General features: G+C 39.1%; 1 protein-coding gene and 1 pseudogene across 8 annotated transcripts in view; one reads left to right on the top strand and one right to left on the bottom strand.

Moving 5' to 3' along the window:
• Runx1t1 (RUNX1 translocation partner 1) overlaps positions 1-26,388 on the bottom strand; it is a 148,942-nt gene that overhangs the window by 21,407 nt on the left and 101,147 nt on the right. For all 8 annotated transcript variants that reach the window (XM_028779629.1, XM_028779656.1, XM_028779637.1 and 5 more), the window contains 4 exons: positions 25,499-25,680; positions 11,408-11,658; positions 6,182-6,267; positions 5,400-5,601 (listed from right to left, as the gene is read on the bottom strand). In XM_028779629.1, the coding sequence (XP_028635462.1) occupies positions 5,400-5,601; positions 6,182-6,267; positions 11,408-11,658; positions 25,499-25,680 (721 nt within the window). The remainder of the gene's footprint in view (positions 1-5,399; positions 5,602-6,181; positions 6,268-11,407; positions 11,659-25,498; positions 25,681-26,388) is intronic.
• LOC114632680 lies at positions 13,700-19,002 on the top strand (annotated as a pseudogene).

The following is a 26,388-nucleotide window of genomic DNA, read 5'->3' as shown; positions in this document are numbered from 1 at the left end:
GACAAAGAAAAAAATCCTGACATTGATAAATAGGAGAAATACTTCCATAACTTAACTGATAGAAACTGGCTAATATAGAGAGGAAAATCTAAGGTTCTATAGCTCCTTCTAAAGAAGATTATTTGTAACTACTAACTTCTTTGTAAACTATCTTTAAAAAGCAGTTGCTATAAAACTGGATAGTTCTTCTAAAGTTCAACAGTAGAAACAGATAGGAGCATCAATCAAGATTGACTTTCAAATGTAAAACATGTACAGGACATGAGGAGAACACTCCTTTTAGCTTAAGTGTGCTTGCTTTGAAGTACAAATTGCTTGGAGGAAAACGGAAGAGGAGGTGGCAACCCAGAGGACAACGGACACCTAATCAAGGGAAGGAGCCATGTCCCAGTGAAAAGAAATGTTAGAAGAAAAGGGGAAAAAAAAGAAATGGCCCATGATGTACGAAGGAGGAGGGAGATGTACTCCACAAAATGGAGACCATTGGATACCAGATAAGGCAAGGGTCACTATGAATATACTTAAAGAAATCAGCTGAGAGCCTGTGGAGAACCAATGCAATCTCATTTGACCCAGGACAGCAATGAACAAAGTTTGGCAGCACCTAGGCATGGCCTTCATCCTGTAATGGCAGAATGAGACTGTGATCAAGATCATATCTATTACAGTGATCATTAAAACAAAGAATAGGCTAAGCGATTTCATCCTCACAAATGCCACTTTTGGGGTTTGTTAAGGGCAATGAATTTAGAGATCTCAATGCTGTCTTTTAGAAATCCCTATAGAGCCTAAAAACTAGTTGCTGCCTTCCAATATCCATCTTTATCAATGAGCACACCTTAGGTTCTAGGAAGAACCATCTCTTTATATTAAGAACACAGACATCTTTAATTTGGAGTATTTTGTATCGTTAAAGAAAGTAGACTTTTAAGCAGACATGAAGGGCATTTGTACTATGGACTCTGTTGTGTAGCCATGAGATGAACTTCATGATGTGGTTACAGAGTCAATGTAAGTGTATAAAAATCCAAATTTTACACACAGCTCTGTTCTGAACAACTTGTTTATGGTTTTTATGATCTGGCAGTAGAGAGACTGAACAATGAATGTTTCCTTGGTTGAGAGAAAACTATTTTTCTATAGTCATAGGTTATAGATTAAATACAACATTATGTTTAATGCAAAATTCCTTTTTAAATGTTTCTGCCAATAAAAACCATGCTTGGTTATATTTTGTAGCTGAAAAAGTATCTAAGAATCGACTATCATGTTACAAGCTTGGATGGCGAATTCTCTTCCCCCTCAAAAAAGTTCACCAACTTTTGAAGATCACCACAATACTATTATTTATATGTCGGACACACATACACACCCTTTTGGTTTTTTTTACTTTTTATGCTACTTAATACTGGTAGAACTGCCTGTAACATGTGCATTCATTTTGGAGATGAGGAAGCTGAAGCATAGTGAAATTTGTGTCATTACAGAACTCCAAACTGTAGAGGGAACCAAGAACTCAAATGAAGAATCAACTCAGAATCTGCATGATAAGTATATTCTGGATAAGATGCACAGAAGAAACCTAGTAACTCAATGATGCTATGACACACACCTTGCCAACTGAGTGACTTTAAAGTATGACCTCCTCAGTTATTTCAAGAAACTCTTGAAAGGCTGACCTTTAAATGAAAGACCAGCCTCATTTTTTTCTCCCTTTTAAATCAACCAAAAACTCATTTCTGGTAAAAGCTCTTCCCAGAACAAACACAGAGGCACTTCCTACATCTCTGCCCCACCATCTCAACATTCTTTCAAAACCCACAAGGAATTAATGCATCAGACTTCAGAGCTCCATGTGTTAGTTTCTTGATGTAAGCCTTAAATCCACCATTAGCTAACTTTTAATAAAACATTTTCTAATAAGTTTTGAAATGTCCTTCAAAACAAAAGAGGTAAACTGTAGAAAAACTCTAGAATATTTCCAAGCAAGTAAAAAGCAAAGTAATTTAATGAAAATAAAATCTTCGGATTCAAAAGAGTAATCTAAGCAGCACACTACAAGGAAAAGGTATGCAGGGAAGGAAAGGTACTTAAACAATCAGTGAACAAAGTAATAGATTGAAGAGTAATTTAATAAAGTTATTAGCTATTGAATAGAATTTTTTCCTGGACAGCAAATGATAAATAACAAAAATAACGAATATCTTTCTCCCCCAAATGAAAAAAAATCTTGTTTTGTAAAGTCGTTCAAGGCAAGAGTGGTGCACTTGCCCAAAATCTTAACATTTTAGAGAAAGAGGCAGGAGGATTAGAAGTTCAAGGTCATGTTCACCTGCATAGCAAGTTGGAGGCCAGGCTGAGTTACATGAAAAAAAAAGTACTTTAAGATATCAACTTGCATTTCATTTATAGAATGAAGACAGCATGATGAGATCAGTATGTTCTTGGTGTTTAAAATTCAGAAGATATTCACAACAGAGTCTCTATTTTATATCTGAAGAAAACTTCTAAAATTCAATTAGTGGTAGATTAATCACATTATTTTTATATTCCCCTCACTGACTCAATCTTGTGGATACATTTCAAAGGTCATATGGGACCAAATCAAGCAAACGCAGTACATCAGACCTAGAGGCTACATGCTCCTCCATGTGGTCCCTAAACACCATTTACAAATATGGAGAATGTATGTATGGCTAAACATCCGCACTATTTCCAAGTCAGAGATGGGAGGAGGGCTCAATTTGAGCCAAATCTATCTTCTATAATACATTCTGAAGGTCTCATTTGAGACTAACCATTTCAAACTTTAGAAGATGAATGACTAACAGTATCACAACACCTGCATGTATATAAAGCACAGACTTATCATAGCTTCTCCATCTATAAGAATCTCATTAAACACTTTCCAGGAATAGAAAATGGATAATTTGCCAATAATTCACAATATTTTTACTACACTCATTCAGACCTTCAGTTCTAAACACTGGAAGGCAGAAAGCAATTTATGTAAATAATAGTGGTCTCTGATTATAAACTACCCATGCTCTCATTCAAAGACTTCACAAATCAAGTAGCCAAGGCACACAAGAAAAATAGTTCCTAAATGATCAAACCTGGGAACTGCATAGTTCTTAACAATTGTTGTAGTTTCATAGTAGTATGCAGTCTATTTATCTGTGTCTAAAAAGCATATGGTCACTTTTATAGTCTAAACAACAAAATGTAAAATGTCATGAGGCCTTTGAAAGTATAACCTTTAAATGCTTAAGGCCAAAGTGACATCTTAGCTTTATCAAAAATATAAATTCATCAATCATTGCTATAAGCAGTATGTACACCTATGGAACAGCTTTTTGTGGGTCAAGTTTTTTATTGCAGTTTTCATATCAGTGACTTGAGGCTGCCTTTCTGGAGGATGTGAACGCTCACCAGAACTGGTCAGAGTCCTTGGTTGACCTATAAGGCAGACTACGTGAGGGGTAATTAATACCTTGCTTTAGTATGAAGTTCAGTGAGTTTCTGAAACTTCTTTAGCACTGGAGAGAAGATCCCAGTCAGGATTCTCAGTTGGACCTTTGCCTCTCTCTTCCTCAAGGCCAGAAGGAAGAATCTTCATTGTAGTGCCTCAAACATGATACACACACAAATGAAGTTTAAAGGCTGACTCAGAGAATGTGCGCCTCAGAGCCAAGGCACACTGTATGGTTCTACTCCAGAAGGCTTACCTACTTTAGAGCTCTCAAGTTTTACCTACAATACAAATATCGCCTTTTGCTTTTCCTTAGCAAATCTGTCACAATAACCATTTTTTGTTCACAATAAGAAAATAAAAACAAGATGCTTATTGTATTTAGCTCCACATAGTTTTGTTTAGACCAAAACCAGTTCAAATCAGGCTTAATTCTGCTTTCATTACATGCCTTAATGCGAACTGACAAATAATACTGTTTTTGTCTGCAAACTCTTCAGAACAATGCCTGTTGGGTAAATTACATGGCTGGGAATCCTTCTTTATTTAATATTTATTATGGTAATGAGCATTCAGCCTTCAAGGATTTGCAGAAATCCACAAATCTAAGTGAAGGAAACTGTATAGCGCAAAATAATTTTATTTTTAAAAAGGATAATGTGAAATCAATAGCCAGATAAATATTTGATTTGCTTTTTTCTTTTTTTTTTTTGATTTTGTTTTCAATTCTTCAGCCATCATATCAATGATTCAAAGTTACAGGCTTATTCTGTATGTTGGCTATTCATTTCATTTTCCAAAAAAGACCGTATGTAATACTGAGCTCACTTTGGGGTATGAGCTAAACACAGAAGAGAAGATGAGAGGATGAGAGACCATACAAGTCCATCTCTCTACTGTGCTGCGTCACATAGTGCACACACACAGTAGCTAGCAGTGTAAACTATAAAAGGCATCATTCACTTAAGGACAAGATCTCAGGCCACTTGAAATTCTTTCAGGTTGATTTTATCTTTTAGTATCTTTGAAATTATGTTCTATTTTTGATCTTGACAATCTACAAATATCAACACTAAATATAGTTTCATATAGTCATAACACCATCCCATTATATAAACTAGAAGTAGTAAAATCAAGAGTAAACAATCTCAGAGAAGATAAATAGAGCAGGAGAGCTACATTTTTTAATCATTAATTTTCACACGGCATAAGCACACTGTATAGCGTTCTTGTCTCCCATCCAGAGGGACTCTGGGGAAAGCTGGCTTCTGTTTGTTTGATGAGACATAGCAACAGAACAGGACTGTCTTCCAGACAAGGTCCTAATTAAAACTTAGAAAAGATGTTGAAGAGATAGCTCAGCTGTTACAAGCATGTATTGCTCTTCCAAAGGATCTGAGTTCAGCAACCATGTCAGGCAATCTACAACCACGAGTAACTCCAGTTCTAGAGGCACTTATATACTCTTCTGGCCTCCACAGGCACTGTACTCACATGCTCGCACACGTGTGCGTGCATACACACACACACACACACACAAACAAGTATATTGTTTTAAAGAGTTTCTTAGAAACCTTGTTAGAAATGTTGACACCTTAGGCCCATGGTTGAGCTTGTGTATTGACAAATTTGAGGCAGGATACTGACACCTATCTAAGGAAAGAGGGCATGCTTTGGTTCAGCTATGAAACTCTGCCACAAGCTCAGTGAATTGACCTGGAAAAAGTTTGAGTTTTATTGCCATTTCTTAATACACTAGTCTGCCTATTTTGCTCGACATCAAGAACACAGAAAGTATTTACCGTCCTTAAGTTCCCTCAGGACTCTGTATTTTCAGAAACACATGTTAAAAGAAACTAGAGTCATTATGAATAGAATATGAAAGAGGTGTTCGTGGTGCTCAATCAAAACAACAAAATGAAAGTACCTAATGCGACAGGGTCTGGATTGACAGGACTCTGCTGCCTGGAGTGGCTGCTGCTACTGCTGCCGCCCTTTTTCAAGTCCTCAGCATCACTGTACCGCCGGATCCAGTAATTCAGTTCCTCCCGGTCTGCTTCCTGACATCGTCTCAGTACAGTGAGGGATCGCCTTGTCTTCTCTACCATGTCCATTATGCAGTTTAACAGCTATGTGAGAAACAGGGGTGGGGGTAGGGGAGGCGGGGGTGGGGGTGGGGATTATACAAGTCACCACAGAGCTAAAGCTTGGATGAGTAATAAAACACAAAGTTTTGCATTTCAAAACACAAGGGCCAAGGAAACAATGTTTTCTTTCCTAAAGCTTTACTGTAAGATTTCTGATGGAAAGATTTGAAATTCAGACCCAATAATTGATCAAATTCGCCAGAAATGAGGAAGGACAAAAGAGGAGGAGGTATGGATGGAGTCACGACAGGTAGATATTTAGCTTACAGTGTTAGACAGTAAATTCATCCTTCCCAATACAGAACTCATTAAGCTACAAACTAAGTAGCCCTTTAGCAATAAAACAGTGGCCTGCTGATCTGCCTTCTCTTGAGGTCTAATATTTCTCTTAAGTAGCTTTTACATAAATTTGTAAATCAGATCCTATGTTCTACATCAAATAGTCTAACTCATTCCCCCCTTCCCTCAAGAACAGGAAATGAAATACTTTCAAAGCACTAGGAAAACCTCCCGTCGCTTGTTTGTAGAACATTTTTAGCCCAAAAGATTACTGATGTCTTACATGATCAAGATGTTTCCACTCTTCTGCCCATTCTCTATCTGTTAGCCTGTGGTCAATCATTTCTTCTTGACGTGTGCCATGTAACCCTACAAATGGAGAGAAGAAAGCTTAATCCCTCGAGACTCCAGCACATGGTCCATCTACAATCAGCACAGAGAAACAGCTAGGGAATGTGAACACAGAATGACTCTGGTAGACGACCTCACAGCTGAGAGTTGGTTATCTACACAGCATTCCTGAACTCTAAGGAACACAAGAAATCTGGGCTCCTGTTTCTTGTATTTGAAGCAACAAGAAAGGTTTTGTTATTGCTGTTAAAAGACTGGATTAAGTATGTTGAAGTCCTGGGTTCAATTCTCAACAATCAATCAATCAATCAATCAATCGATCAATCAATCAATCCAGCATCAAATCTGGCTATATAGTGCATTAAAAATAAGGACAGCATAACCTATTTTACATGGGTGGGGCCATACCTTTTCCAAAGAAGCATGGCGAAAATCTCACATTTCAACAGTTATAGGTGCATACAATCTGACTATACATATCTAACAAAGCCCAGGAACCAAAGCTTAGACATAGAAAAGCCACGGATGACCATTCAACTTATCAAAATATAAACCGTGAGAAGAAATGAGATTTTTCTTTTCTTTTTAGTTATTTTGTTTGTTTGCTTTTGTTTTTAGAAGCAAGGTCTCACCACGAAGAGCTGGTTGGCATAGAACTGACTTTGAAACCAAGGCTGGCCTTGAACTCTAAATCTTTCTGTTGAAGTCTATGAAGTACTGGGAAATTAGGCCTGAACCACCATACCTACCACCACACCATAAGTTTTATTAAAAAAGAAAAAGAAAAGAAAAAATCGACATGCCAGTTATAAAATAATCAGTAAATTTTTAAGGCAGGAAACTGAAAATTCTAATTCAAGAATCATGTGTAATAAGCCTCTTTGGTATCACTGCTACTATGAAAAAGTAACATAACATGGGCTAGGGAAATGGCTCCGTCAACAAGATACTTGCCATACAAGCAAGAGAACCTCAATTTGGATTTTCAGTGCCTGTATTTTAGGGAGAAAAAAAAAAGGACATATTTTTAATCTCAGTTTCCCGAAGACAGAGACCATAGTTTTCCTAGACTCCACTGTCCAACCAGTCTAAAAAATATCAGTAAGCTCTAAGTGAGAGACTGTCAAAAAGTAAGGAAGGCAGGAACTGAGGAAGATACCTGATGCTGATCTCTACACCCTACAGACATGGGTACACACAACATGGAAATGCTTACCAAGTGGGCACCAAGTTTTGTTTTCCCTAATCAATGGTCTCACTCAAGCCTAGGCTGGCTTAGAACTCATGGCCAATCCACCTGACTCAGCTAACTGAGTCTGAAATAACAGATGTGAACTACTCTCGGCTCACCACTGACGTTAACAACTGTGAGAAGTGAACAAAGATGCTCACAAGAACACAAAGTCCATATGTCTCACTGAAAGGGCAAAAGGTCTGATGGGGCTCATCTGACAGAATCCCCGAGGACAAAGACCTTTCCATTCTGTCAAAGAAAGGCAATTAGTCTATGACATCATTTTCCACTTTAGATGGCTGAATCCCTGCAGTTGGCTCCCATTCCTCACAGTCCACGCTAACAGAAAACCAGGGCTGGCAAAGGTGCAGTTCCTAGACATGGAGGGTCTTTTGCAAGATCTTCATGACACCAGACTTACAAGCCACTGAGCCCCACGTACTGTGACACATAAGTGGTCTGAAATCTTTCTCTGAGCTGATTTAGAGGGAAAAAACTGATGAATCACAAGTCTGTTTTCATTCATGAATATATGTGCATCTACGATGGATTGGATTAAATAAATTCATGACAGTTCTTTCTTGGGCTCAAAAAAACTGCCAAGTATAAGATGTTTTGCATTATTTCTGCCCAATTAGAAAATATCCAGAAATACATTTCAAAAGTTAAAATTGTTAATGCCACCTATTGGTAAAAATGGAAAACTACAAATACATTTTACTGATTTGCATAATAGAAAAGACACCAAGGGAAAGTAATATTTAGTTATTGCTCTGTTTGTTGTGATTATTTCAAGTTGAAATGTTTGCAAATATGTAATTTTTGTTGACTTTATTTTTTGTTTGTGTTTCCAGGGAAAAGAAGCACTAATGTTAAAATTAGTCATTGTGGAAAACAACTAGAGAGTGATAAGAATATAAATGTGACAAGGACACTCATGACACTGGCATCTAAATATATGCCTGTGGGGATCAAGAATTATTGAAGTTACAAATACATCAGGACCTCAACACACTAAATCAATCCTGATACACATGCTTAACTCCCAAGACAGTTAATGAATAATAGGATGTCTATAGATAAAGGCAGTTCAGCATTTGTGTAGCAGTGCTGTGTTTCATTTCACAATAATAATGATAATAATAATAAAATAATAATAATAATATATTAGAAACATGTTTGATCCTTAGTATTTGGTGAACAAATCTGCCTGGCTCAATGCATTTGAAGTCTGGGGTCACGGCTAGGTCTGACTGAATAGGAAAAGAAAAAATTAAGAAAGTGAATGTTTGCATTTATCAGTATCTCGATATCACACACTTAAGTTCTCAGCCCCACATCGTTTTGATCATACTGATAACTCAGAAGGCTATAAAGAGGGTCAAAGGCATGAATAAACAACATTTAATAAAACAAACACTTCTCACTCATGATATACTTGGCACTAATGTTGAGACTTACGTTGTTCTTAGTTTCCGAAGATTCTAGATAAATGGGACCATGTTTTAAGCTTACTGATACACCAATGCTGCTTACAAAGTTACTCTATTCAAGAATTCTCATGGGTAATATGTCTCTCTATGTAAGAGGCATTTATACACCTTACCTTAATGGCTATTTTTATACCCTCAAGATGGCCTCTTGATGTAGCACTACAATTTGTTTCTTATACATCAAGATTTTATTTTGTATTAACAGAGACTAAACTCTGCCAGACTTGAAGAAGGGTTAAGTAGTTGCACATATTTCTAGAGATTAGCACTATTGGTTTTATAAGCTAGAATAATTAAAAGGTGAGACACATGGTCTGGAGAAAATTACGTCAAACCAGTGGTTTCAGACATAATTCATAAGGGAACATTTCACATTACTACAGGAAAACATAATCACTATACATAAGCATAATTACTTCCATGCTGATTACCGTACAGCACATAGTAACTAATACTTCATCAAATGCTAGTTGTTGCCTAAGAAAGAGGCCACTTCTTTTGGGGGAAAAGAGGGAGGCAAGAGTTTATTTCACTTACAGGGTACATTCAGTGCACCATCCAGGGAAGTGAAGGGAGACCTGGAGAACGCCACTTGCTAGCTTGAACACCACTTCTATGCTCACAACTGGAAATGTCTTGAGCTAGTTTCTCAGTGGCCAGATGACTTCACTGCTGTTTTAAAATGAGAAGTTATACCTGGCCATGGTGGTGTACCCCTTTAATCCTAGAATTTGGGTGGGGCAGTGGCAGATGGATCTCTCTGACTTTGACACCAGTCTGGTCAACATAGTTAGTTCCAAACTAACCAGTGTTATGTAGACAGACCACGGTCTCAAAATAAAAACAAATATAAAAATGAGCCATTACAGTTTTCAGGCATTAAATCATAAATAAACGTTAAAGCTATCATATCTGATGTGTAGGTTAAAGTATCAGTCTAGATTAATAATATAGCAACTTCTGAAATCTTTTGAGAAATATTACCTGCATGAACATTAGACAGATTGGCTACTAAGAAAGCATAAATTATATGTTTTACCACTTGTCTGACATGCTATATAAATGTAGAAGTCGCTCTTTTGGGAACCAGAAGTAGTAATTAACCATCTCACAACCAAGGCCTCCATCATATCTCTTTCCATCCCAACTCCCCCTTGCTGCTCTATAAACATGCAGAGGGCTGTACAGAGACCCAACAAACCCTAATATGAGAACTCTTGCTTTCTAGCAATCCAGTTAGAAACATCATATCAACTGCTACAAATCAGGCATCAGCCTGTGAAGAAAACAAAAGCAACTGTAACCATTATTCCAGTACTGGCCAGGTGGTGGACTGTTTCCCAGAGTTCTGCATCCTTGACACTGTTTTCTGTTTTCCAACCTAGACTTTATCCCTTGTGTGTTACCCACCAAATTCCAAATTCTCCATGTTAGGTAAGTTTGCCAACAACCAGTTTTGTAGTAAAGGAACACCTCTTCACATTCAGGATCCAAAAAGGAGAGCAGTAGATTACTGTTGCAGGCTGGACTCAGCAAAAGTTAGGAACTAAAGGTGCCCCCAAGAACAGCACACTTGCTAAGTGCATGATGTCATCACCTTGACTACAGTCACATGCCACAACCTGTTTCATTAATCCTGCCTTTGATGTTTCCATCCTTAACACTTCACAAGGTAACATCTCCTAAAAATTTCACGTTCTGTAGTTTGTGAAATGAAGATGGAGATGCAGGCAATAGAATATATATTTGCCACTCCTTCTGTATTCTGCTATTTGATATAAAATGGACACTAACTCTTATCCCTAGTATTTGTGTATTAATATAGCAAAACATTTCTCAAGGCATTCCTGTCAAGTTAGGCCACAGACAACATGCCATATAATAATTTCGAAATATGAAATAGTATGGAGACAAGAAATGTCAAAACCAACTTTGACGCCAAATTTCAGTGAAAGAAAATAAATTAAAAAACAAAAACATCGGTGGTAGGACTTTGTAAGAAATCTTTTATATTAAAAAATAATTCAAGGAAAATATATCTTGCTTCTGAAACTAAAATTGGGGGGTTTCTATTATATTTGATGGCCTCTTTTAAAAACAAAAAGTTAATCTGTTCTCTTAAAGCATATAAGTGATGCCACTGTATATTGATACATGCATAGAATCCCAATACTCAGGAGGCAGAGGGATTGTAAGTTCTGAGGGCAGACTGGTTTATATAACAAGATATTGTCTCAAAGTTTTAATTAATTAGTTAATTAAAATACAAGAGATTAAAGAAGAGACACAGCATATTAGTAGTAGACTTTCTTCACAAAGGAAACAACATGAGAGAAATGTTTACAGATTACATGTTCAAGTTCAGTTAAGTAATAGCACAAATCTTCAAATATCCAATCCCCAAAGAAGAAAACAGATTCTTCAGTCTTACCCATAGGTCTATTTCTGTCCCTGAGGTCCCTGTGGCTGGGGTGTCGATAGGAGTCCCTGTAGTGGTGGGCAATGGCCATATCATCCAAACGATAATGCTGAGGTGGAGGTGGGGTGGGGTGAGGCAGGCCATTTGGCTGGTAGGATAAGCCATTATTTGGACTGTACCGCTGGCCTGGGCTAATAGTGCATGGTCGCTTGCTTGGATGTTCTGAGTGCAAAGGCTCTCTGTCAAAGCCATTTTCTTTGGTTCTGAGGAGGGAAGAAAAAAAATTGTTTCATAAAGTATTCGACATATTCCAGATACTTCAATTTGAGCTTGTAATATTCAAGAGAGTATGTCTTCACTGGTTAGTAACATACAGTTTAATGCTTCCCAGAGACTCAACACAAATTCACTAAAATGCATGCTCAGCCTGAAAGAATCACCAGGCTAAGAGTAGGAAATGCCACACTTGTCATGGAACTAGCAAACACCTTTGTACCTTTGTGGCTAAGTCACAAATAAGAGGAAACCCAGTCTCCTTCTACAGGTGACAGGCTCATGCAAAAAGATAATACTTAATTTCTAACAAGTTACCCTAGTGCTTACTGCAAAGCTGGTTCATATCTATACTCCTAGCCTGGGCTACATAATTAAATCCCTGTTTCAAAAACGTTAGAGAAAAGAGCTACTCTATTATTCCATGTTGATTTATCAGAAGAAACCATAATTACTATCTAGATGAATAATATACACCAATCAATTACAGCTGGCCTCTGAGTTTTGTCCCCAAGAACACGTGAGGGCCTTTAATTGGAAATGGTAGTTTGAAAAGTAAGCTAACTCAGATGAAACAATGTTCAAAGCTCAGTCACCCAGCTGCCACATTTCAGGTCACCAGTGACTTAAGGCTACAGAACTTGATCTCAAAGACACAAAATATTTCCGTATTCTATTTGTGTTCAATGATCCAACTGAACTCATACAGGAAGTCTAGATCTTCAACACTATCTTGAGCCACTGAAAAAGAAATCAGTCAACAGTCATATATAGATACCTGAGACTTGATGGAAAATCTAGCTCACTTCATTCTTTTTTATTTTAAAGAAGAGAGTCGTATTGGGGGTTGAACTCAAGGAATAACATGGAAATTCTCTATCACTGAGTTAAGCTCTCAACCCTTACAATTACTTTATTTTAAAACTGAGTAAATTCAGCATTAAAAAATGTACGTGTCCTGCCTGGAGTTGTTGTTTCTTACAACAGGACAGGAACACCACAAATGAGCTTCACCATGTACTGTATAGCATTGTGAACTTGACATTCAGAAGACATACATTTAATAAATGAAACCAGATACCTAATCACTGCTCCTAGATTTGCACACACCAGTAGGGCTAAAGAAACAGGTTCTTGCTGAATATATCTGTACTTAGTAACCCAATAAACTCAGTAAGAAAGAAGTGAATTGTATCTCACTTTGTCTAGAAGTAGAGCTTACACATTAATGACTTAGGAGCAGCTGGCTCTCTTCATCAAGCCAGTGAAACACTGGCAACATCTATTTTCCTAGAGAAGTCACCTCATAAAAACCTTACAATTCACACAGGCTGCAGCGTTCCGTGAGCTTTTTCAGTCTTGAACTGGTAAATAGCTACAGAACACATTAGACAGACACCTTTCCTTCTTCCCTGGCATCAGTGACCGTCTTTATTGGATTATAGCAAAGGAATCAAGAGAGGAAAAACCTGAATCAAAGGTGTAGATAATTGGCAACAGGGCTCTACAAGGACCTTCCCATCTGTTCCTGTAGGATGGAGTCCTAGTGACAATTTACACACACCAGCCAGGGAAACATAAAGGGGTTGGAGACAGAGAGTGCAAGAACCCAAGGAACAGAGGGAAAGTCTGCAGAGTTCAATGTGAAATGAATCTATGCCCACTACAAGTTAAAGAAGGAGATGGGAGTCTTGGCCAATATTGGAAATGACAGCAGTGCATGGCCACCATGGGAATGGTGGCCAGAAATCTCAGTGCTGCTCCTGTCAAGAGTGTGTCTGCACTTAACATACTGACTCCACACATATTGATCACTGGAATCAGACTGAAGTATCTAGTATAGCTCAGACACTACCTAAATAATTTTTTAAAGTGGAAAGAAACATTTTAGGTATTGATTTATTGTGAGTCTGTCTACGTGATTCTAATGTGGACTTTCACAACCTATACATTTTTGAATAATACAGTTTGACACTCAGTACATATTACCAGCATACATCAGTCGGAAAGCAGTGAAGACTATGACGAGCTATGAACATAATGCTAACCCAGCACCTACCTTACTGGCAGTGTGGTGTAGTGGAAAGAGCACGGGACTGGAAGTCAAGAGACCTGAGAGCTAGTCCTGGCTCTTCCACGACTAGCTGTGTGACCTTGGGCAAGTCACTTAACCTCTTTGGACCTCAGTTTGCTCATCTGTAAAATGAAAGGGTTGGACTAGATCAGTGGTTTTCAAACTTTGACACCTGACGTGCATACGGGAGTGTGTAGGCAATGAAGAACTGTTTGCCCTGCCAAATCAGGATTTAAAGGGCCAGTAAAACCCACTGATTATTCTTACCTGTTTTGTAAATGAGGTTCTACCTAGGATTTCATTTTTTAAAGAAAAGCAAATGGTCTGCTGCTAAAAATCAAGTTTGAAAACCACTGGACTAGATGATAGCTGAGGTCCCTTCTGGTTTGAAAACTCAGCAATCCACTGCTTCTGTTATGATAGTCTAATATTATCATTAATAGTATTAATAGTACTCTAATATTATTCTGTTATGATAGTCTAATGACAATGGCATTACTATAATAATTAAAGAATCCAGGAATGATGGCTTTCTGGCCAAGCTTGAGTATGAAACCCAGCATGTCATGTCAAGTTTTCTACTCTTTGTTTTACAGAATGTATTATTTATAGTTTGTGTGTGGGTGTGTGTGTAGAAATGAAAATATACTCTAAATATCCTTAAGTAGCACCAGCATTTCTATACATCCAACACATCTTTGACTCATTTGTGTCACAGCAGGACAGTTTATAACTTTTGTTTCATATTACCTTATTTCAATGACATCATCAGCAACACATCACAGTGCAAGAATCCAACCAGTTCTCAAATGGATAGACTTACTATCTATGTCCATTCTTACATGAACTGTTACCTCAGTGACCCAATTACATGAAACAAAGCCAATTCCCAACTCCTCAAACATGGGCACATCTAGGTTTTGAGTTTGTCCTCTCTCTTAAAGGTTCCTGCATTCCCCACTGAGTCCTCTCACTCTGAGACTTGGTGATATTACAAAGCACCCCTCCTTTGGGGTATCATTCACAGCAGAGCACTGACATAGGCCTAAGAAGCTAAGAAGTCAAGCTGTGTAGTTAGTTATAAGTCTCACCTTACTCACAGGACATGTGTCCAGAGTAGTAACTCAAACAACTTAATTGCCATTTGTCTCTGTGTCTTAGAAATGCCTATAACCATCTATACCTCATTTGCTTAAGTAAATTCCATATTTGCATTTTTATTTGTTGCCCTTTTCAAAGTGTATTAGACAAAATTAAATACCCTTTCATTGTTCCAAACTAGCCTTCCCCTTGAAATAAGTCAAGTCTACAAAGAAGTCACCACAGCAAGTTTGAGGGCAATGCGTGGAAGATAGCTTTTAATTTCTAAAGTCTACCTCGGGATGCTATGTTCCCCAACCAGAAGCTATCATCTGAATGGGAGCTCATCATTCAACACTTAGTCCAAACCACCCCTAAGGTCTGACCTAAACTCAGCATGACCTTGAGTTCCTTCCCTCTCTAGCCTCAGATGCCTGCTCAGTAAAGTGGGAAAGTCACATAAAAATAACAGAGAAATAACTCAAAAGGTTAAATATACTCTTTATTACTCTGAGGCTATTTTGCTTAGTCACAATGAGGCTATTTTGTTTAGTCACAGAGATTATCAATCAACACTGGGGAAAAAAATTAAAGTCTACATGAGAGGCTGGAGAGATGGCTCAGTGATTAAGAGCACAGACTGTTCTTGCAGAAGATGCAAGTTTGATGACAGGCACCTATATCAAGCAGCTCACAACTCCATGTAGCTCCAGATATGATGTCTCTGGCACATGGCATGAGACAGACCCATACACATACACATAACTAAAAAATAGTAATAAATCTTTCTTTAAAAGTCTACAAGAAATACGTATCATCCTATGATGGACAGTGCACACTGATGATTTCTTTGCAGCGTACAACAGACTACATCATTCAAGGAGATGGAAAACAAATAGAATAAGCCATCAAGAGAAGGAGGTGACAAAGAGAGTCAAGATGAATCTCCTGAATGATGCAAGTGGGTCCGAGCTCTTCCTTTTCTCTAGATGTATCTGTTACATTGAGAAATGGCTCTATAAAATGTTTCTGGGGATAGGCAATGCTTCATTGTCTAAGCAACCTTAGAATGGGGAAGACTTGCCCTGGTGTGGTGGTGTATGCCTGTAATCCCAGGAACCTGACACAGAAAAACTGGCAGTTCAAAGCCAGCCTAGACTACAGAATAAGACTCTGTCTTAAAAACCAAACCAAACAAAACAGAAAAACAAAACAAATGAACACAGCAGCTAAAATTCTAATCTTGGTCCCAACACAACTAGATTCATAACTCCAGAAAATGCTTTAAATATTCATTCACTTGAGCCCAAGAAGCATTTCAAAGTGAGTGGACTCAATCTGCCCTCTCATCCTCACTTGCTTTCTTCACCGCTTCCTATGCTGTCTCCAGAATGTCTTCTTCTGCAGCACTAAACTATGCTGGTGGTCTCTAATACATCTTTGGTCCATCCTCTCTTACTCAGAGCACTCTGATTCATCCTGTCTTTCCACTGTCACACTGAGCAAGCATCTGAACACAGGCAGGGCTGCTCTCCCAACTTGCTTTCTGTTTGTCTCCACAGCTGCATTCAGTGCTAGACTGTGGCTCTGAAAAGAAGATGGACAGGAAAGAGACATTGGTCTGAAATCCCTTATATCAAGCACAAAGACTTACATTATTTCTTTCTTAAGCTTCATGTATATACATCTCAACTTAGGAAGGAAAAGTTTCTATTAAAGAAAAGTCTAAGAGCATTAAAACCAATATCACACATGTATTCCCTCTTCTGAAATGTGTTTGTTAAGCTCTCATATAGCACGACTGGACCTTGATTCAAAGGGGAAAAAAGCATCATTCTCAAAACATAATTGCACAAGAAGTCCCTTCATAAATTGTTCAGAAATTAGTGACATTAAATAAGAATTTTACTTCATAATTTTTCTTGATGTCTATCTGAAACAAAAAAAATTATAAATCTTGCTGTCTGCTTAAAAAGAGAAAGCTAATTTTCCATGAAAGTCTGAGATGACTTATGCTTTTTCCTAGCAGTCTTCAGGAAAAGGAATATTTAGATGGCAAGGGACAGAGAAACAGATATTAGAATACCACAGGACTGACACTACTGGGCCAGATGGACAAAAACACCTCTAATCTCTCTATTACTACAACTACCCAAGAAAGATATGTTCTGGCAACACACACAACTGTCTTCAGAAAGATATGAGAGGCAGGTGGTTGTCTGCTACTCCAGACACACGAAAGATGCGTGGACCTTCAAAGATTACAACATAGGTTCAGAGAGCCACCTGAGCAACCTTTCCCCACGTGGGAGGGAAGAATTCTTCCCTCATAAGCCTTCCAACACTGACCATCTGTTCAACAGCTCACTGTCACTGGCTGTCTCCTGTGGATCTTCTAATCTCTGCCACGGCAGAAATAGTCCATGTTTTCTCTTGCTGTCTTCATGTTCTAACTTGTCATCTGTGTATTCTAGTTGGAATCCTCTAGTTTCACCTGGTTCTCAAACCAATCTCCACATTTGGGTCCTGAGTCACTCTTTAATGGAAATCCAAAGATGAGATTTGGTCTCTGTTTTCACTTTAATTAAAAATAGATTATTTTCTCATACGATATATCCTGATTACAGTTTCCCCTCTCTCTAATCCTTCCAGGTCCACCTCCCCTTTTCTCCCTCCCCTTTTTTCTCTCATTAGAAAAGAACAGGCTCTTCAAGACTCTGCAAGGTAAAGTGCTTCCTCTCCCATTGAGGCCAGACAAGGTAGCCCAGCTACAAGAAGAACATATCCCACTTGCAAGCAAGGGCTTTGGAATAGCCCCCCATGCCAGTTGTTCAGGACCCACAGGAAGACCAAGCTGCACATCTCCTACATATGTGTGGGGAGGCCTAGGTCCAAGCCTGTGTATGTTCTTTGGATGGTAGTTCATACTCTGAGAGCCTCAAGGGTCCTGGTTAGTTGACTCTGTTGGTCTTCCTGTGGGGATTTTCCCCTTGGAGGGCTTCAGTCCTTCCTCTATTCTTCCATAAGAGTCCCCAAGCTCCAGAGACTTGAATTGCCAGGATGGGAGATAGCAGATGGGGAGGCACTCAGAAGAGAGGGAGGTGGGGAAGGATTGTGGGAAGGGGTAACCGGGAGGGGGGCAGTGAGTGGGATATAAAGCGAATAAGTAAAAAATAAAAAAATAAATTAAATTATAAAAAGAAAATAACAGGCTCTAAAGAGATAATAACAAAGCCTAACAAAATAAAATATAGTAAGATTAAAAAACAAAAGCAGGCCTTAGTCCTCATTCCTGTCTTGCAAGATAGTGGGCGAAAAGGCAGAGAAGCCTGATACAAAGGAGAAGAAACCTGCGGCCAAGAAGCCTGGCGGTGATGCTGCTGCCTGTGGTCGCCCGGCCACAGGTGCAGCTAAAAAGGGTAAACCTAAGAGTCAAAAACTCAAGAAGGCGAAGCTGCATTGCAGGCGGAACCCTGTCCTGGTTAGAGGAGTTGGCAGGTACTCCCGATCAGCTATGTATTCCAGAAAGGCCTTGTACAAAAATACTCAGCTGCCAAGACCAAGGTTGAAAAGAAGAAGAAAAAGAAGGTCCTTGCTACTGTCACAAAAATAGTTGGTGGGGACAAGAATGATGGCACCCGGGCGGTGAAGCTTCGAAAAATGCCTAGGTATTATCCTTCAGAAGATGTGCCCCAGACCTGCTGAGCCACACAAAAAAGCTCATGAGGAGGCTCTGTTCCAGACTCACACCCAGGACTGTCCTGATCATCCTCACCGGGCGCCACAGGGGCAAGAGAGTGGTTTTCCTGAAGCAGCTGGGCAGTGGCTTGCCACTTGTGACTGGACCTCTGGCTATCAACAGAGTTCCTCTGGGCAGAACACACCAGAAGTTTGTCATCGCCACCTCTACAAAAAGTTATATCAGCGAAGTTAAAATCTCCAAACACTTGACTGATGCTTACTTCAGAAGAAGCAGCTGTGCAAGCCCAGGCATCAGGAGGGCGAGATCTTCGACACAGAGAAGGAGAAATACAAGATTACAGAGCAGCGAAAGGCTGATCAGAAAGCTGTAGACTCGCAGGTTTTGCCAAAGGTTAAAGCTGTTCCTCAGCTCCAGGGCTACCTGCGATCTCAGTTCTCCCTGACAAACGGGATGTAGCCTCACAAACTGGTGTTCTAAATTGTTTACAACCTAATTATACAGATTCATATGGAACAAACAAACAAAAACAAAAACCAGTCACATCTTAGTTGGACAAGGCAAACCAACAGAAGAAAAAGAGCTCCAAAGAAGGCACAAGAACCTACTTACTCACACATTGAGGAATCCCATAAAAATACCAAATTGAAAGCTATAAACTATATGCAAAGGATCTGGTGAAGATGCTTACACTGTGCTTGCTGAAACCTGTTCTGTCTCTGAGTTCATGAACTTTGCTCAGTTGATTCAGAGCGCCTTGTTCTCCTGGTGTCCTCATCCTCTATGGCTCTTACACTCATTCTACATACTCTTCCATGGGTTCTCTGAGCTTTGAGGTGGGGGTTGGGAGGCTGGGGATTTGATAGGGACATTCCATTGAGGACTGAGTGTTTCCTAGGCTCTTATTCTCTGTGTCTGGCTGTGGTTCTCTATATTTGTTGCCATCTACTACAGACTTGATCTTAACAGAAGGTAATGCTATGAGATTATGACTTAGCACTAAAATTAAATTCTGCATGTATGTGCATGTGAATGTGCATGGATGTATCCATGTGTCCACCTGCCTGTGTTTGATGGAGACTGAACTAGGGAACTGTTCACATTGGCAAAGCATCCTACCATCTACTACTAAGCTATACACCTAGCTTAATGTGAAACAGAGTGTTACTGTAAAGTCCAGGCAGGCCTCAAACTTGAGATCCTCCTGTCTTAGCTGAGTGCTGAAACTATAGTTATGGATTCCTATGCTAGGAGTTAATTCTTTATTAACTTCCTTACTAAACTAAAAATTTTACAACTGGAGTTCTGAGATTCTACACTTCATGTAGGATCTGTGTACCAAAGGGTCCAGAGAAGCAGGCTAACTATTAAGAAACATCAGAGAGAAACTGTTTCTCCAGGATGTACACTCAAAAGAGCAGGGGCTTTTGAGTCACAAAGAGTTAGCTCCAGCATTTAGCTCTGCCATTTCTGGCCATATGAGCACAGGATCCGTAACCTTTTAAGAAATTCAGTGTTTCCAATTGCAAAACAAAGACTGGATATCTTAGCCCTGTGGAGAGAACTAGAGGACAGGATGAAAAACATATATCTGACACCCAAGAAGTTCATCAGGGCACTTAGCTCTCTAGCTATGGAACTAGGGGCCAGGACGAGAAAAATCACAGCTTTACTAACAGAGCTGATGAATGAATGCGGACTGAGGTAGAGAACCCAGGGCTAGGATTCCCTCTTGTAAGCCATGTGACCTCAGCTATAGGATCTAACCTTCCTAAATCCATGCATAACCCTGTAGGTTAGTGGTTGAATTATTTAGTAAGGGCCTGGCACATGTTAAGACCTTAGTAAACAGTAGTCACTGCTACAGAATTGTAACTGGGAATCCTTCATGCACATAACAGATACTGAGTCAGGCTGGGAAGTCATGACATGTAAGATATAGGAAAGAGGGCAGACACCATAAATGGTAATATAACAGTAGGCATAGGTTTCCTAGCTTAATGATTAATGAAATAGCTGGACCCGAAAGGAGTGACAAGAAGGAAGGCTACTTAAATTGAAGCTAGAATTCATGATGGTGGAAATGTCTTCTCATTCAATGCTGTCACCAGAAGGCTTCATAACTGATATGAATAAGAAAATAATTACCACAGAGATTATAGCATATTTCCTGAAACCAATGAATGCATAAAGATGCATGCAAAATATGACTATTGTAAAAAAAAATTCCTACTTCCTTCATGGGGATGTTAAACACAGTTGAACATACAGATTTAGTTCTTATTTATAGAGCAGAGTAATCATGCAGTTTTCCCTGAAAGTATATGTACATTTTCTTTCTTAGAAAATAAAGATGATTGATCCTTCATTCATTTTATTAGGAAGAAATATGACATATACAGTTTAGTTGGAGTATAAGCTGGTGCCAAACCTTACATATTCAACCAATGCAATTTGAAAATGACAGCCTTTGATCTCTAACCTTCAACATTTACTAACTTAATCATTAAGCTAGGAAACCTGGTTCATTATGGATTTTCTATCATTAAAAAAGACTTACAAATCCTTAGAGCATTGTGCTATGGCATTTACCTACTTCTGTAATTACAAAAAAGAAATTAATTAGAGAATAAGAGAAATCTCCAATTTTTTTTTTTTTTTTTGAGACAGGGTTTCTCTGTGTGTAGCCCTGGCTGTCCTGGAACTCACTCTGTAGACCAGGCTAGCCTCGAACTCTTGAACTCAGAGATCCGCCTGCCTCTGCCTCCCAAGTGCTGGGATTAAAGGCGTGCGCCACCACCGCCCGGCAAAATCTCCAATTCTTAATTGAGTTTTCTTATTTAACTTCTGTACCTTGAAACATATTTTGTACAACTACAAGATTTCAACACAAATATACAACTGGTTCTCCTTTAGGAAGCTTTGTGACTTTGGGAAAATTCTTTAAGTCTGGATTTCCTCAAGGATGAAGAGAAGCAGTTGATGTGGTCCATTCATAAGATCCCTTCCAGGTGACATCTACATAGGTCTAATATGCAAACAAATTGTGATTTGAAAATGTTTAGTTATTGATGGGGAGGGGTGCATAATAATCCAGTTCTACAGCTTCAGAAATAAATGTCTGACAGTGTTAAACTGAGGAATTACGTCATTGAAATGATGATAAAGAGTAAGAGAATTGGTACCCAGAAGCATTCATTTGAATGAGTGAAGAGAAAGCCAAAAAGCAATGGAGCCCATCTGAAAGCACAGAATCTTTGCAGTGTCCATGAAATGAAGCATTCCTTGCTCTTCCCCTCCTTACTCACTACGCTGGTACTGAGGCCTGATGAGCCATCAGACCTGGCTTACAGGGGACAAACTATTTGTTCATTACATTTAACTGGCTCAAAAAGAAAAAGAATAAACAAGGAAAAATATTTACAAATCAGATTATCTTTCCCTAATAGTATGAGAAAGGATGATTTTGAATAAAAACTAGTTGGATTTTTTTGGGGGTGGGGGGTTTGGCTCTACAATATTTCTATAGACAACACATTCAATACAATTATTCAGGGACTCACTCCTAGGCTAATTTTATAAGAAACTGTAAGGAAATTTTCTCTTCCATATAGAAAAAAAGCAAGGAATTAGTTCATAAACTTATAGAGAGAATTAATTTTCCTGTTAACGACAATTACAGTAGCCCTACTCAGTGGTGTATGTCTATAATCCTAACACTTGTGAGGTAGAGGCAGGAGGATCTGGAGTTCAAGTCTTCCTTGGCTACCTAGAGAGTTCAAGGCTGGTCTAAGTTACATGAGACTGTCTCAAGTGACATAAAATAACAATGATAGTTTAAAATAAAAAATAGCAACAACAAAAACACATAGCCAGTAAAAATAAATTTAAGGATAAGAATAAAACTAAGCTTGTCAAAGACCATCCCTGAAACACATTAACTTGGCGATAATCATAGAATTTAAAGCCCTAAAGTTGTAAATAAAATATAGAGTGCTCTTTTGTTCATGATATGTCATGAACAAATTACCAAAATGTGTTTTCTCCTCAGGTGTCAGTTTTTCCCTCTTCCGGTGACTGATGGCTCCCAGTGTTATTACAGAAACAGATTGATCTTTTTAATGAGCCACTTTAATAGACTCCAAAATCTCACCGTGGTTGCTCATCCATGTCAGACCATATGCACCAACAAAACATTCACTGAAACAACAAAAAACTCTGCTGTCAGACAGCTATCTACTCTATAAAATTTCATATAGTAGAGCAGGAGATACAAATAAATAACCAGAGAAGAAGAAAATGCATATGCAAACGAGATTTGGGAAATATATGCAAAACTATACTATAGAGACCCATATTTTCTTGGCTCTGATAAAATTCCCACAAGATACAAATGTATTTACACAACATATTCTCATTACCTTTCCTCTTAACAGTAAGGAAATCTATTTGCCATTTCTCCATTACAAAAGACACATCAGCTAGTGAAAGAATGTTCTATCCAAAGAACCATCACAGGAAATCTGACTACAGCTACTGTCCTAAATAGTCAAGACAGGATAAGATGAGAAACTCCTATAAGTGTAGTCTATGTGACTGAATGCATACACACATGTATACAAGGGGCCATAGAAACAAGAATGTCATCTTTACATTTATCTTAGTGATCTAAACATTCCCCTGTTATATTCTCCTCAAAATAAATTCTCCTTCTCACAGTTTAAAACTTATCTTCCTAGAAACATGGGATATCTCAATACCTGCACATGGAACTCATTTCCTGGAACTTTAATATGTTTAAGACATGCACATGCAGACCATGAGTGACATCGTGGTTCATACACCCTCATACTTAGATTACAAAGCTTCTTTTAACCCCTAACACGTTGGAAGGCTTAAATAGTTAGTCCTAAATGATACATCTATCCCACCTTTTCAAAGACTCACAGAGGATCATGGCAGAAGGGGAAGAAAGAACGTAAAGGTAGGAAGATGTGAAAGAGCTGTGAAATGTGATCTTCCGGACATGACATGGCTGCTGCACCCATGAGTTCACAGTAGCAATGCCAACCAACCTAAGACTAGGCCACCAATGCTGCATCAGAGATGGAACAGGGACTTGTAAAGCCCAACTCTTCCCTAAGAAGCTATAGGCCATTATTGGTTGCTAAAAGAGTGGACACATTCCTTAGTAGTGTAGTCACTGGTGAGTCAATGTCTTCAAATAAATAGTCCTTATTCACACTTACGCAACTCTAATCACATTCACAAAAAGAAAAGAAGAGAAAAATTCCTCAAAGTGAAGAAGGACTTACTTGGAAGAAGTGGTTTAGTGGGAGTCAGAAGATAATAGTTGGTGGAGAATATGAAAAAAGGCATATAACACATTTTAAACATACATAACACACATATACACACATGATAGGGAGATGGTGGGAGGGTGAAAGAGAGAAAGACAGAGAGAACAAGGAAATTGTGAAAGAACATATAACTTTTTAAGTCCTATACTGAGCCAGTCTTAATAGCTCATGCTTATAATCTGACAACTTGGAAGAAGATTGCTATAAATTCAAGGCTAGCTTGGATTACAAACTTAGACCCTTCCTCAAAAAAGAAGAGGAAGAGGAAGAGGAGGGATGAAAAGATGGAGAAAAGAAGCAAGAAACCTTACAGGAAGAGAATGGATTGCTGCATAAAAACTGCTTAACTGCAGGCAACATGGCTTACTGGTACTAATGCACTGATTTGCAAAGCCAGTAATGTGTGCAAAGGAAGTTCTTGGCCAGAGATGGAAGTCTCTGAGTAATTCCAAACCTTCTAAGTTCCTGGAATGCAGAACACAATTGTACCAGAGTTTGACCCTCAAAGCTGTTTAAAAGATCAAGGGAGAGGGAGAGAGGGAGAGAGGGAGAGGGAGAGAGGGAGAAGGAGAGAGGGAGAAGGGGAGAGAGGGAGAGAGGGAGAGAGGGAGAGAGAGAGGGAGAGAGAGGGAGAGAGGGAGAGAGAGAGGGAGAGAGGGAGAGAGGGAGGGAGAGAGAGGGAGAGAGGGAGAGAGAGAGGGAGAGAGGGAGAGAGGGAGGGAGAGAGGGAGAGAGAGAGGGAGAGAGGGAGAGGGAGAGGGAGAGGGAGAGGACATAAGATGTAAGGTCTAGAACACAGTTCCTTTTTGAGTATCTTCATAGTTCACACACACTGTGCAAAATGCTGCTAAGACTTCATATTCATGTTATGAATACCTGTGGCTGAAGAATTTATGAAAATAGTTTAATAAGGTATGTGGAAGTTTCATGTATATGCCACATTCAACAATTAATCTGTGGGTTTAATGGAGAGAAGGCCCCTTTTCTCTTTCTTAGAACTCACAGGCTTGAGAACAGAGTATCCGAGGAAATAAATATTGGCTCTTAAACAAAAACTATTATTATTATTATCATCATCATCCTTATTTTATCTGTTAGCTCTGTCATATAGCTGTTATTTTGACTTAGCTCATCTGGCTTCCTGTAAGTTCTCTCACAGTTTATCCAGCATTTCTTAGATCAAATTGCTACTGTTCTCTGCTCATGGACTAACACATATAGGCCAACTTTCAAATGCATCATGGTTTAAGGAAACAGGACAGCAACTTTCACAAACACTGGAGTGTAAAATCTATGGTTCAGTAATGGCTATGTAATAAGTGAGAATTTCAATGTTGAACTGTGTCTATGAACCCTTGCTGACACTTGGTCCTTTTGTCAATACCTTATCTTTACATTCTAGCTTTAATAATGAAACCTGTAAGTCAATCTGCACAAAAGCTGCCCAGACACAGGCCAGAGACTCACTTCTCTGTAAAACTCAGGCCACCATGAGATGCCCAGACTGTTCCCATGAGAAATGGAAGCTAGCAATTTCAAAGTGACTTAAAACAGGTCTTCATATTTGAGACAGGAAGAAAGGCCACAGTTAGTCCAGGGGGCCTCCTCCCTCTCACCTGTCTGGAGTTCGCCTCTTCCCGTTTTCGTTCACATCGAGAAGCAGCTCTGAGGAGTCGACAGGGGAGGTGGTGCTGGCATCCAGAAGCAGCTGTTCGTGCTGAGCGAGGTACTGGGCAGGGTTCTGTTTGGCTAGCCTTGCGCAGTGGAGGAGTTCACGCTGTAGCAGGGGCAGGTTGGCCTGCAAGAAGAACATAGCAGGCATAAGATGGGACAGTTAAAGGCTGCTTTTGATCTGCCTACCTAGTGAGTGCTGCCTAAACACTGAAGCAGCCTAAGCAATGCAGCTACACTGCTGTCAGCTCATGCTAGCCTTGCGTTCAGTGTGAGGTCCAACTAAAGACTGCTACAAGGTGCCTGGCTGGCACCATGGTGATGAATGAGGTATTTGATCCTGCAAACCTCTCTATCTATCTTCATTTTCTTACTGATAACACTTTTTTCCAGTGGCGCGTGTGATTCATAAGAGTCCCAAAACTGTGGAAGTTCTGCAAGAGGCAAGATTCAGGGGCCATCTGTGAACAAATGTAGGTTTTCTCCAAGAAAGAAAGGGTATATAAAGTATTCACAGTACAATCAAACTCAGAAAAGGCTAGTCAGCACACTTGGTTGTATTTAGGGACTTACTGGTCCAACCACAGTCTGATGAAATATCTTCTGTCAACTTCTAACTTCAAATGACAGGCATACCAACAGACTAATAGATAATTCTGACACTCTCCAATGTAATCAAATAGGCGGCCATTTTACACATGGTGAGATATTAAAGCAAAAACCAAAGACAGCGTTCTATTTACTATGAGCTGCTTTCACATTATAAATTCAGGCTGTTGTTGTTTTTATTTCTTTTCTTTGATTTGTATTTAGTGGGGGGAGGAGAAAGCAGTAG

This window comes from Grammomys surdaster, unplaced genomic scaffold, assembly GCF_004785775.1.
Source record: "Grammomys surdaster isolate TR1022 unplaced genomic scaffold, NIH_TR_1.0 97, whole genome shotgun sequence".
Lineage (NCBI taxonomy): Eukaryota > Metazoa > Chordata > Mammalia > Rodentia > Muridae > Grammomys > Grammomys surdaster.
This window is presented reverse-complemented; position numbering and strand designations above follow the sequence as displayed.